Source organism: Chanodichthys erythropterus, chromosome 11 (assembly GCF_024489055.1).
Source record: "Chanodichthys erythropterus isolate Z2021 chromosome 11, ASM2448905v1, whole genome shotgun sequence".
Lineage (NCBI taxonomy): Eukaryota > Metazoa > Chordata > Actinopteri > Cypriniformes > Xenocyprididae > Chanodichthys > Chanodichthys erythropterus.
This window is the reverse complement of record NC_090231.1, coordinates 40,934,001-40,947,272: the sequence shown is the minus strand read 5'-3', so window position 1 is coordinate 40,947,272 and position 13,272 is coordinate 40,934,001. Positions and strand designations below refer to the sequence as shown.

The 13,272-nt window shown below is 35.5% G+C and overlaps 1 protein-coding gene across 2 annotated transcripts in view; it reads right to left on the bottom strand.

Annotated features, from left to right (window-relative positions):
• Positions 1-13,272, bottom strand: part of LOC137029968 (phosphofurin acidic cluster sorting protein 1) — a 59,336-nt gene that overhangs the window by 6,555 nt on the left and 39,509 nt on the right. Inside the window, exons 9-22 of one of the 2 annotated variants that reach the window (XM_067399827.1) lie at positions 12,947-13,107; positions 9,293-9,386; positions 6,502-6,585; positions 6,028-6,149; positions 5,743-5,872; positions 5,154-5,258; positions 3,811-3,917; positions 3,121-3,275; positions 2,333-2,443; positions 2,013-2,115; positions 1,851-1,893; positions 1,237-1,279; positions 970-1,108; positions 268-506 (exon numbers count right to left, since the gene is read on the bottom strand). In XM_067399827.1, the coding sequence (XP_067255928.1) occupies positions 268-506; positions 970-1,108; positions 1,237-1,279; positions 1,851-1,893; positions 2,013-2,115; positions 2,333-2,443; positions 3,121-3,275; positions 3,811-3,917; positions 5,154-5,258; positions 5,743-5,872; positions 6,028-6,149; positions 6,502-6,585; positions 9,293-9,386; positions 12,947-13,107 (1,636 nt within the window). The remainder of the gene's footprint in view (positions 1-267; positions 507-969; positions 1,109-1,236; positions 1,280-1,850; positions 1,894-2,012; positions 2,116-2,332; positions 2,444-3,120; positions 3,276-3,810; positions 3,918-5,153; positions 5,259-5,742; positions 5,873-6,027; positions 6,150-6,501; positions 6,586-9,292; positions 9,387-12,946; positions 13,108-13,272) is intronic. The other variant, XM_067399828.1, reaches the window with a different exon arrangement.

Sequence of the window (13,272 nt, the reverse complement as noted above, 5' to 3'; positions counted from 1 at the left end):
TATATATATATATATATAAAATATAAATATATATAAATATAAAAAAATATAAATATATATATAAATATATATATATATATATATATATATATATATATATATATATTATTTCTTTACTTTTATTTAGCCATCTGTGTTGCATGGCAAACAAAAACATTGTCACAATTTGTACTAAAGTGAATTATAGTTCGTTAAACACTCAGTATTGCTCAAACATGATCTTCTAGATGCTACGAACGGTCATCAGCTTCATCACAGCCTGTTTACCTTTCTTGTTCTTCTCTTTGGTGACCACCGTCATGGCCATAGTGTTGACGGGCGCCTGCGGCTCGCTGGCTCCGCCTCCTGGCAACCGGCTGACCTGCAGGGACCAGAAGGCGCTTTTCAGAGTGTTCTTACAGCCGGTGTCTCTCCTCTCGCCCTCTCGACGCTTCTCAGCCAGAGACGCCAGCCAGTAATCCACCTGCAGGCCGATGGCGTCCACCCCGTGAGACATGCTGGGACTCCTGAGACACACAGCAGATGAAATCACATTAGAGATGCCAGAAACTGAGCTATTCTGAAACCATAGCGGTCTGATTGTTAAACTATATATTACATTTCTAGGTAATTTTACAATAAGGTACCTAACATGAGCAATACATTTGTTACAGTATTATAGCACCAAGAATCCTTGTGGAAAAATCCAGCCAAATAGTGGCAGAGCTGGTTTACTGGTCTGAGCTGGTTTTAAAGGTTGATTCACTGGAGTTCTTTTTTTTTTTTTTTTTTTGGTTAACAGCAAAAAAACAAAAAAAACTCAGCTTGACCACCTTTATCCTGTATGACCTGGTTTCTCCAGCAGGGATTACCAAGTCACTCGTGAAACCTTGTGACGGTACAAATTCCCTCAACAATCCAAAATGCAACGCATGATCCAAACCTGATCCTAAAGTCATGTGTTTTCGGTCACAGCGATTGGACACTCACCCTTGCACAGCTAAACCGCCACCCATGGACGGAGAGGAGGGGGGCGTGGCTGTCTCTTTAAGACTGGCAGGTGACCCGTGAGAGGGTGGAGACGTAGAGGGGACGGCTAAACTCACAGCCACACCTTCTTCAAAGTCACCTATGAAACAGAGAAGGACACACAGTGAGCTTTTGTGTGTCATAAAATAAACATGCCAATGTCACACATGAAAAGCCACACACAGAGCTAAAAGCAATCAATGCTTTAGTCTCCATGGAAACACACACCTGCTGATGATTGGCCAGGCTCAATCAAACCCACTTTCACCACCTGTGAGACACCAACAGATCCAAACAAATAAATAGAGAGACAGACACACAGAAAAATAAAATAAAATAAAGTAACAAACAACAAAAATAAAAAAATAAATTAAATAAAATATAAAAATGATAAAAGGTATAATAAGAAAAAAATTCCAGGGGCAAATATTAGCCCCCGCCGAAAAGTTTGATACATAAATTTATTATAATGAGTGACATTTGTGCAGTTTGCAACAAATATACAATGCAAAAATTCTGAATTATTTCATTGTCAAAGGACAAATATACATGTATTTTAATGAATCAATGCAAAATGCAATATTATGGCTAGTAAGAATTACTTATGGGTGAATAATAAAATAAACTAAAATAAAATAAAATAAAATAATAAAAGGTAAAAAAAAAGAAAAGAAAAGAAATTCCAGGGGCAAATATTAGCCCACAAAAAATTATTTTTGATAAATACATTTATTTTAATGAGTGACATTTGTGCTGTTTGCAACAAATATATAAGGCAAAAACTCTAATAATCAAAACTTATGGAACTAAACTGCCCAAAAGTGCTTATTTTTCCTACTCACCCCAATGAATGGAATGAATTTCTGATAGGAATCTTCATCCCTCCTGCAAGAGGAAGAGATAATTTAATTCAAAGGCACCGCAGTGGCTATCATGGGATATTAAGTTGTGTCTGCAGTATCAAATCATCTCAAGGTTTAATAAAAAGCTTTGAGAGGTCGTACGTTCTGTGTTTGCAGGTCAGCATGGCCTCAGCGATGGGCAGCTGGTGTGTGAGAGCCGCTCCGCTGATGTACTGAGCCACACGAGCCGCAACGTCCACAGAATCTACAGAGAAACAGTCCCATGAGCAACTTACAATATACAGTCGGGTGTGTGCTGTTGTGTTAAACACGCTGCTGTTTGTAATGGATCATAAATTTCAAACGCATTCACAACAGCAGTATGAATGCTTACAGCTTAACCTGCACAAGCTGTAATAGCATTCTCCTCATATTACCCAGAAAACAATGCTCTGTGTGTGTGTGTGTGTGTGTCTCCGCACCTGTCTGCGGCGGCTCTGATCGGTTGAACAGGTCTCTCCACGCTCCGTCCAGGAAGGCTGCGCTGTAGCGGTTGTCAAGGGCACCCAGGTGCTTAGCAACAGGATGAGAACCTGAACAGGTTTAGAAGAAAGAACAAACAAACAGAAACACAGAGCTGAAATTAACATTCAAGGACATCAAAAAATAGAGATAGATCTAATATAGATAGATAGATAGATAGATAGATAGATAGATAGATAGATAGATACCTATCTCTCTGTTTATCTATCTCTCTGTTTATCTATCTCTCTGTTTATCTATCTCTCTGTTTATCTATCTCTCTGTTTATCTATCTCTCTATCTCTGTTTATTTATCGATCTGTCTATCTCTCTGTTTATCTATCTATTTGTCTATCTATCTGTCTGTTTTTATCTATCAGTCTATCTATCTGTCTGTTTTTATCTATCTATCTGTCTATCTCTCTGTTTATCTATCTATCTGTCTATCTCTCTGTTTATCTATCTATCTGTCTATCTCTCTGTTTATCTATCTATCTGTCTATCTCTCTGTTTATCTATCTATCTCTCCATCTCTGTTTATCTATCTATCTCTCCATCTCTGTTTATCTATCTCTCCATCTCTGTTTATCTATCTGTCTGTTTAACTATCTCTGTTTATCTATCTGTCTGTTTAACTATCTCTGTTTAACTATCTCTGTTTAACTATCTCTGTTTATCTCTCTATCTATCGGTCTGTATGTAATATATTCATTATTTCTTGATGATGTCATCAGTTTTGTTTTCTTACCCAGAGGCACGACCAGGAAGCGAATGTGATTGAGCCAATCAGACGTCTTGTTGGCCAGCTGAGTGACGAAGAACTGCAGCACCGAGCCCAAATAACTCTGACCCCCGACCACCGCCACCTTCACCGGCCGCGGCATAGACGAGTTACAGTTACAGCTGCACACAGACGGAGAGACATCAGTCCATGCATGTTCAAGATCAACAGATTTTGCTGTACTTTATGATTCATAGTCAGTGTTTTCCTTATAAAAGACATGTTTAACCCAAGCACTGTGCTGATTTTTTTTTTTACTGTGAAAAAGATGAAATATGCAACTGGACAGGTGAAACTTCATCTGATGAAGTGGCAGCATGTTTTTTCCTCCTAAAAGTCAAACTTTTTGTTTGCTTGATGAAGAAAAAAAAAAAAAAAAAAGAAACCTGACAACAATTTACTGATACATACAATTGCTTTAACTTTTTAATTCATTAATATTTATTTATATTGTAGTTTTCTTTCATTGCTCCACTCTAGAAGTGACGACATATCATTTATTCTAGCAATTGTATTTTGCTAGAATAAATGCTAAAAAGTTTGTAAGTATTCAAACTTAATGTCACACTGAATAGTGAATAGTGTGAGTAATTTGGTTTGCTTTGTCGTTTCACTCTTTGTGAACAGGCCGTAAAGGTTTCTGCATTTGTGACTTACAATTTCTGTATCCGTGTGAGAAGAGCCGAGAGAACGGCCTGAATCTCTGCACCAGAACACGTACAGACCACAGGATGCTTCTGAACCTGCAACTGCTCTGCAACATACTGCAAACACAGACAATTCAGATTTATGATTAGAGTTTGCTTTTTTACATTGTTTATATGCATACACATACACAAAAGTTGAGGCAGTAAGACTTTTCAAAGAAATTAATATTTTTATTCAGCAAGGATGCATTAATGATCAAAAGTGACACTAAAAACATTTATAATGTTACAAAAGATTTCCATTTAAAAAATGCTGTTATTTTTGAACTTTCTATCATCAAAGAATCCTGAAAAAATGTTTTCATAGAAATATGAAGCAGCACAATTGTTTTCAACATTGATAATAATCAAAAATGTTTCTTTAGCAGCAAATCAGCATATTAGAATGATTTCTGAAGGATCATGTGACACTGAAGAGTGGAGTAATGATGCTGAAAATTCAGCTTTTATCACAGGAATAAATTACATTTTACAATATATTCACATAGAAAATACTTTAAATTGTGATAATATTTGAAAAAATTACTTTTTACTGTTATCTTTGATCAAATAAATGCAGCCTTGGTGAGCAGAAGAGACTTCTTTCAAAACATTGAATTTTGAACAATTTTTTCTAAATGAGTGTGTGTACAGTTGCACTAATAAACTATTTTATTTAGAGGAAGAATTGTTGATTGTGTTGATTATTACTAATAAATGTACTTGTTCACTGAACATTGGTGTTATATACCAATGTTGTGGCAGTTTTATAGAGTAATAAGCCATAAAAGTTGTGCATTATGGCAAATTTTTTCACACTGCACTATGCCTAAGAGAACATCACTTAACCACAGTAAAATTCACTGTAAAATATGGTTTATAGCTTTAATACATAATATAGTCATTTAGGACAATCTGCTTCAGTTAATGCTCACACACACACTGGGTTCCATATTTTTTTCCATAGACATAATGATTTTTATACTGTACAAACTGTATATTCTATCCCCTAACCCTAAACCTACCCATCACAGAAAACTTTCTGCATTTTTACATTTTTCAAAAAAAAAAAAAAAATTCTCATGATTTATAGCCGTTTTCTTCTTGGGGAACAAAAAGAAAAATGTCCCCACAAGGTGAAAAATGACTGGTATTACTATCCTTGTGGGGACATTTGGCCCCCATAATGTAGGGAATACCAGGTACACACACACACACACACACACACACACACATACACACACACACACACACACACACACACACACACACGCACACACACACACACACACACACACACACACACTCCTGTACCTGTCCTTGCCAGTCTGTGCCATTGATCAGGATGAGACTTTCAGGAAGAGCAGCATCAGATAACAGAATCTGATTCAACTGATCATACACGGCCTTCCTTAGGACCTGCGCGCACACACACACACACACACACAGAGGGATGAGTCAGCCGAACATGAATAATTCACAGTGACTCTGCAGAACAAGATGAAACTGCATTAACATTCTTTATTTAAACCACGGAAATGAATGAGAAGTGTGAGAGAATCCGAGGAGAACCGCGTTTAGAGAAAGACCCCATTTACACCAGCGCTGAACGCCAGGGAAACTGGGCTGGGTAGAAAATGTTAATTTCTCATTTTGATGAATTCTTAAATCCTAACAATCGAACTTTAGTCTACAATGTTTTCAGTTGATGCATAAACAGAAACGTTATTTGTAGCACTATTTTGACATGAAAGTCGATGTACTGTACCTGATTAAATATCCAAATGAATCAAGGATTAAATTAATTCGGAACAGGAATTGAATAAAATTTCAAGCTACTGAATCAAAATCAAATGCAAGTGTGACATTTGTGTTGTAGTAAACTGAATCCAAGCGCTGTTACCTGTGTGCTGTGTCCGAGCTCAGGTGATCTCTCACTGTCGGAGCTGTTGGTTCGTTCACTCAGCGGTTTGGAAAGCTGACGATCTTTCACAGGAGTGCTTCGCTTACGGGGTGTGTGTCCTCCATCCAGCCTACAACACACACACACACACACACACCATCATTTCTATGTTTTCTGACTGTATTTCTAGCCTAGTCACATTTGTCATGCTGCTTCAATCTAGATTTGTCTTTCAGACAGACATGACATTACAGTAGATAGCCAGGTATGTGTTGGTGGTCTGACCTGGGTGACGGTATGGACTGAATCTCATTCTTGCTGGTTTTTAAAGGTGTACGTGGTTTTTCAGCCACAGACACTGTTATACAGGGGCCGACGTCAGTGAACAACTCCTGATCATTCAGCTCCTACAGACACACACATATTCAACACAAAAGAGCATTGAAACATAATACCCAAAAGAATTCAAGTTTTGAAAGTGAGCATAATATACATTGAGCCCAGAAGTATTTGGACAGTGTGTAAATGTGACGTCTTTATGAATTTTGCTCAATGGCTTTGAATCAACTGGTGTTTTTAAGTGCAATAAACACCTTTTTGTCAAATGTTTTGCTTGAAAAGTGTGCTTGTACTATCTTTCTGTAAAATAAAAAAGTGAAATTTAGTTTTTTTTTTTTTTTTTCAGAAATAAATGGAAATATATCCATATTTCAGACAGCAGAAATGTTTTTGATGCAGCTGTATATTTTTGTGTCTCACCAGCGTGTCCGTCTCAGACAGCGGCTCGTCCAGGTTACGGCTGCGTGAGTGTTTGAGTTTATCTGACGGTGGCTGATCCCCCTGCTGGACATACACAGGAAAGACAATCACAAACACCTTACACACAAACCTACTAAACACTCACAAACTCAAAAAAATGCCTGTCTCGGTGAGTATCCTAGTAAACACAATTATATATAAAATGAACAAACAGTTGAGAAAGAAAACACGTGTGTATGTATCAGTATATTGGATGCGTGCATTGGTTCTTAAAGTGACAGCAGCCTAATATACCCGCTGCTGTCTGCATTTTTAACCCTTAAATGCATACGTCATTCACTACCCTCCTCCTCGTTCATTTTTAAAGTTAGACATCAACCTTCTTGGTATTCCTCAACCAATTCATTATAAAGAATATAACAAGAAAAAAATCATAAAATTATAAAAGAATGCCTATTTTTGTATTCATTTTTTGTAAAAATTGTATAGGGTCGCAAACGACCCAAGGTGTGTATGAGTGTACGAATATCTTATCTGCACAACAATAATTGAATTTTAGATGACGGAATAAGTGCAATTCACCTTTATTCCACAAGGTGACAATGTCTGATACACAATGCTGAAGTGACGACTCATTTAGACAGAAAACGAAATAATAATAACAACATGAAATAGCTCAGCGATTTACTGCAGAGCAAGTACTAAACACAATCAAATATGACTGTAACTGTTACTGGATGGATCTGGTGAAGCTGTTAGTGATCGAAATATTGATTTTGAAGATGTTAAAAATTATATCGTTTTGAGAATATGTTTGAGATCGCAAATGGGCTCATATTCGTGACCTCAAACATAAAACTAGCCTATTATTTGCTGAATTTGCTGGGAAATGAGCTCTGACGAGGACAGTGATGATTGCATAAAACATCTCAAACTGAGCGCTTCAAGCTCCAAAAGCTTTATTTTATTCTTCTGTAATTGTCACTCTAATATCAGAGGAGTTTTATATTATCACGACAGGTAGAGATCCATCCGTGTTAGATATAGATCCGGGTCGATAAAGTCCCGAAAATGTAAGAATGATTGGCAAAACAGTCATGCATTTAAGGGTTAATGTTCAAACACTCACTGCTCTTGACTGAATAACTTTTGTAACTTTAATAAGGATTAATCTATGTTTAATTCATACAGTGAAGACTATGCAGTGTTATTTTACATTTGATTAGCATACTTTTTTCCATTTTTTTGTAACCGAAAATTGTGAATTTTCACTGGTACCTGAAATTTGGGAAATTTGGAAATTTGTCATAACTGCCTGTTTTTGCAAAAACAATTTCATGGCTGGTAAATTTTAAGTAACTTGCCATTGGCAGATTTGGCAAAAATCTTAGGCCCTGCTCACAAACCAGTAATCAGACACACAATATCACATCTGAGTTGTCGGTCTCTTTCATTTGGATGCGCCTGGAGCAGGTTCTGCATTTTAGGCTGAATGTTCTGGACTGCAGCCTGTATACTGTCGATCCCTGGCAGATTCCAGCCCAAACTTCCACACCTTAGAGTTGGACATTAATGGATGTCACGGCAGTGGTCAACACATCTTTTAATGCCAGAGCTGGCGTCCTGCTTCTAATTCACTGCAATTTTAATACTTTTAAATGTACGTCATTTTACTCACTCAATTTCTTCTCCTTTATTTTTTATTCCCTACTTTTATTCAATATCTCTGCCTGTCCATCACTGTCTCATCTATCTGTTCTCAAGTTTTTGAAGGCTAGTCAATACGAGTCTTTCATTTTCTTTGGGCACTTTTATTGATACTGAGAGTTGAGATAAAATCAACAGAAAACTGAACCCTTTCCTACAGTACCAGTGGTCTATATTAAACTAAATATAAAATAAAACATTTTAAAAATACTAATATAATGAAAATCTTATCTATCCATCTCTTGTATATATTAGTAATATAATAAAAATACAATCTAAAAAAAAAAAAAAGCTAATACTTTATAATTAGGATTCATTGCTTAACTACAGTAGCTAACATGAACTAACAAATGATAAATACTTTTGCAGCATTTAATAATGTTGGTTAATGTTAATCTCAACATTTACTAATACATTTTTGAGTTGTATCTGTTAACATGTAAATGCAACTGTGGATATATTGCTCATTGTTAGTTCATGGTAACTAATGTAGTTAATTAATGTTAACAAATAAAACCCTATTGTAAAGTGTTACCAAAATACGTATGTTAAAATAATTTTAAAAAAGTTAACGTTATTAAGTTAAAGTTAAAAAAATATAACAAAAATATATACAGAAAATGGTGAGAATAACCCCTTTCCTACAATCCTTGTGGTCTACATCAGTAACCGCTCTGTGGAGTGAATCTTTTGTGTTCATTCAGAAAATGATTCATCAGAATGATTCAAACTGATATTAAAAGCACCAAAAGTGACAAAAAGGTCCTTCAGTCCCTTCAAAGGAAGTGTTGTCAGATACTTTAGTTAACTGTCATTACGGATAGAGAGTACTTTAAGACTACTGCATATTATCTTATAAATGTTTTGATGTTAAAATACTTTCTTCCATGCCAGTTTAATAAACAGAGCCATGCTTTGCATTCTTTTTACATGCATGCGTGTTGAGCTTTCAAAACATTGCTCAGTCCATCATGTCATCAGTTTTAGGCGTGAGTGTTCAGGAAATCTGGTTGAAAATCATTTTGTTTTGCAATGACATTTCCTGATGCTAGTGATCACAGAAACTCGAGTGTTTGTTACTCACGGGGCTGAAGTGGTCTCGGCTCAGACTGCCTTTACTGTTCAAGCTGCCGATCTCCGTCTGAGAGCTCGACTGGGACATTCCCTCAAAGAACGGCCTGCAAAACACGCACACGCACAAAGAGGGAGAGAGAGAACAAGATTTGTTAAAACATAAATAAAAAAGATTGGGTAATTTTAACACAGCACTGGCAAAGCTGCTCATCTCTCATTTCTGTGTTCTTTACTTAATGCTACTTGAAAAACCATCTGTCTGTGATCTTTTTTAAATGACGCACAAAGATCAAAGAGCATAAAAGTCATATATCAGTAAACACTTCTTCATTCTCAGTTCAAATAAATGTAAAATATACTCCAGCTTTTTGAAGATCTCACTCAGTGGAAAACAGCCTTAAAAGTGTACATACATAAATGAAACACCAGACGATAGACAACATTAATAACACAAAGCTATCATAAAACATGAAACAGACATCATTTGGTCTCCTTTGTTCATTCTGATGCCTTAATTTTCCTAATGCTTTCAAAATCTGCAAACTCCCTTTGATTCAGTGTTTTTCCAGTATTATTTATATACTATTATAGTATTAATTAATATATTGAATTGACTTGCAATTTTATATATTCAGTTTTCATTTTAATTTGAGTAATTTTGTTATGGGCTTTTGTCAGTTGTATTAGGTTTTTTTTTTTTCTTTTAGTAATTTAGTAATTTAAGTACTTATTTTATTTCAGTTGTTGCCAATGCAACATTTATAATTTATAATTTTTATATTTTATACTCCAACTTCAAAATCAACAATAACAACACTGTTGTGATTTACTGTAAGTCATGAATGTTTTAGATGACTACATTTTTGTCTTATAAAATTAACATGTTTATATTATATAAACCTATGTGTGTGTTAATATAATATTTTATAAAATAATTATAAAAATGTATGTTTCTAAAACCTTACTGTAACTCACTTTACTAGTGTACAAGCTACTTTATTTGTTTAGTAGCTACTAACATTAATAGCTGTTCATAAGTTTAACATTTCTTGCATGCAAATTAAATATTTTGTTCAAAATTAAGAAATTTCTTAGAAATCTCGAGACATGAACTACAGATAAACCAGTGTGATGCATGTAAAAAAATGCATTTTTATCATTATTTAGAATAAATTTTATATGAATAAATCCATATATAAAAGCCATAAGAACATATAATGAAAGTATTACTAGTATGAAATGAATTTAATTAAAGCTCCAATCCTACTTTACCAGTGTTATTTTAGTGTTATTTATTTAATATTATAGTTTTGTTTTGTTTTTTACTTATTTTTTATTAACCAATTTCTTGCAAAACATGTACAAAGTGCAAAGGTACATAGATATGATTTGTACATAAACTTTTGTACTGCATTTTTTAATGCATGACAAGAAGAATAAAGAGAAATGGAAAAAAAAAATATATATATATATATATATTTTTTTTTTTAATTGCCAGTACACCACTAAACTATTATAGTTTTTTTAATATATTTTGAATTAGCATTATTTTTTATAGTCAGTTTTCATTTTGCATTTTAGTAATTTTGATATGTGTTTTTTTTTTTTTTTTTTATATTTCTATATTCGTCTACTTAAACATTTTACAAGTGCCAAAGAAACATTTCTAATTTCTGTTTTTTATGAAATATTTATAATTTGTTTAGGCTTTATTGAAATAATAAAAAAAATGATTTTAATAATGTTAGTTTTAGTTAACAGTAACAACACTGGCCAAAAACAACAAAACATCTTGTTTTGTTTGACGGAAGAAAGTCACACGTGTTTAGAGTGACATGAGGGCAAAAATGTCTTAATTCTATTCCATTAACATCCTGAGTAAAAAAAAAAAAAAAAAAAAAAAAAAAAATATATCTGCAGTCTATGGACGAGGCCTCAGATCAGAAGGAAGTAAGTGAATACTGAGAGACACTCACTGTGTCCGTAAACAGAAACACAACCGGCTGCTTTAAAGGGCACCTATTATGCAAAATTCACTTTTACATGGTGTTTGACCATAAATGTGTGTTGGCAGTGTGTGAGCAAAACCACCCTAGATTGAGAAAAATCCACCCAGTGGTTTTTTTACAATCTCAATAATTCATAAGCACTGCCTCAGAACGCCCTGTTCTAAGATTGCTCTCACTGTGACGTAGATTTGCGCTAAGCCCCACCCACGTGGTTTGATTGACAATCTGGTTTTGGCATAGACCCCGCCGTCGGTGATCTGTCAACCATCCTCCATTGTTTCAACGACAGCCGGTAATGTCTCCTAAGAAACATAAGTGTTCTGTTGTGGGATATAATAATGAACATAGTAGTTTTCACTTACTTCCGACATCAGAGCCACTGAAAACGCAGTGGATAGATTTTATTTACGAAGGAAAGGCGCCACTCAAAATTCCAAAATACGTTTATGTTTGCGTGAATAAAAGTTAATCCAAAGCTAAACCTCAAGTGTGGATCGTTGCCTACTGTTCGCGATCCAACGTCACCTCCAGAAGAAGTAAGTGTATTTAATGTTTTTTTGAGCAAATAGTCATTTCAGTCGATGTCAGTCAATTCAATAACGAATGTGTCTAAAGTTGTCGTCGTCGTAGAATGTCTGTGTATATAATTTAAACCTTGTTTGTATAGTGTGTATCTAACGTACTTAGCAAACGTTATCACAGTATTTGTGTTTGTAGTTTCAAAAAATTGCGTGAACGTTATCACAGTGTGTGTGTGTGTGTGTTGCACATCCATAATTGCAAAGGGGACGCGATTAAAACTCTATAAGTACATAAATGTATCAAATACCCTTTCAGAGACGTCCTGCTCCATTCTCAATTGTGTTTCTTCTGCCGGAGTCTCTTCATCATCTGGGTCTGATTCCGGTTCAAACATGTACGGCTGAATGCCATACAAAACAGCGGGTCTCTCACTCTCAGCCATTCTGCTTCTACCGACTGTTTATTGCCATAGGTATGCAAGTTACGATCCAAAGGCAGGGCGGGGATATGCAGCTCATTTATATTTAAGGTGGTACACACCAAAACAGCTCTTTTTAAAACAGGCCCCAAAAATGACATTTTCAAATGGTTATAATAAATTAACTGTGGGGTATTTTGTGCTGAAACTTCACAAATACATTCTGGGGACACCCAAGACCAATATTACATCTTGTAAAAAGGGGCATAATAGGTGCCCTTTAACACAACATCATGAGGACATTATCAGTGACTAACGGTCATCATGATTGGCTGACTAAATCCTTACAGTATTTAAGTAAACAGCAGTGTTTGGTTTTTAAATGGTTGCTAAAAAGCTGTAGGTTATGTGACAAGGACAGTCAGCCTGATGTCACCAGCAGAGGGCGCTGCAGACAGACAGTCTGTACACGTTTGACTCTACTTGTGAGTACTCACTTATATAGTGAAATATTATGACATCTGACTAGTGAGGGCATTTTACTGATCTTCACTAGTTAAATCGGCCAAAACTTGTTTTTATTTAAATCTAGTGTTTTGCACTAGGGATTGGGTTGGGCCATTTAAAACATTATTAACCTGATATAAAAATCAATGGAAGTCTATGCAGTGTCCTCACTAATACAGTGAAACAAAAGTGTTTCTGAGTGTGTTACCTCAGTTTAGGTTTGGGAGTGCTGAGGATGCTGTCAGTCTCCTCCATCTCTGGCCCGCTGTCGCTGGGGTTGTACATCTCCAGACTGTCGTAGAGTTCGTCCAGATCCTCCTCCACCTCCTGGATCTGCTCACGGGACACGTGCTCCAACCCGAAGCCCACCTGCATCACATCAACACACGCTTTCATTCACTTCCTTTAGATTCAAATATAGGAATATTCCATACATGACAGCAGATTTCAGATTTGTCTTTTTCCCATATTTTTGAGGGTGAGGTGAGAATGAAAAGGTGTTGGACTAAAAGCCAGAGGTGTGACTGACAACCG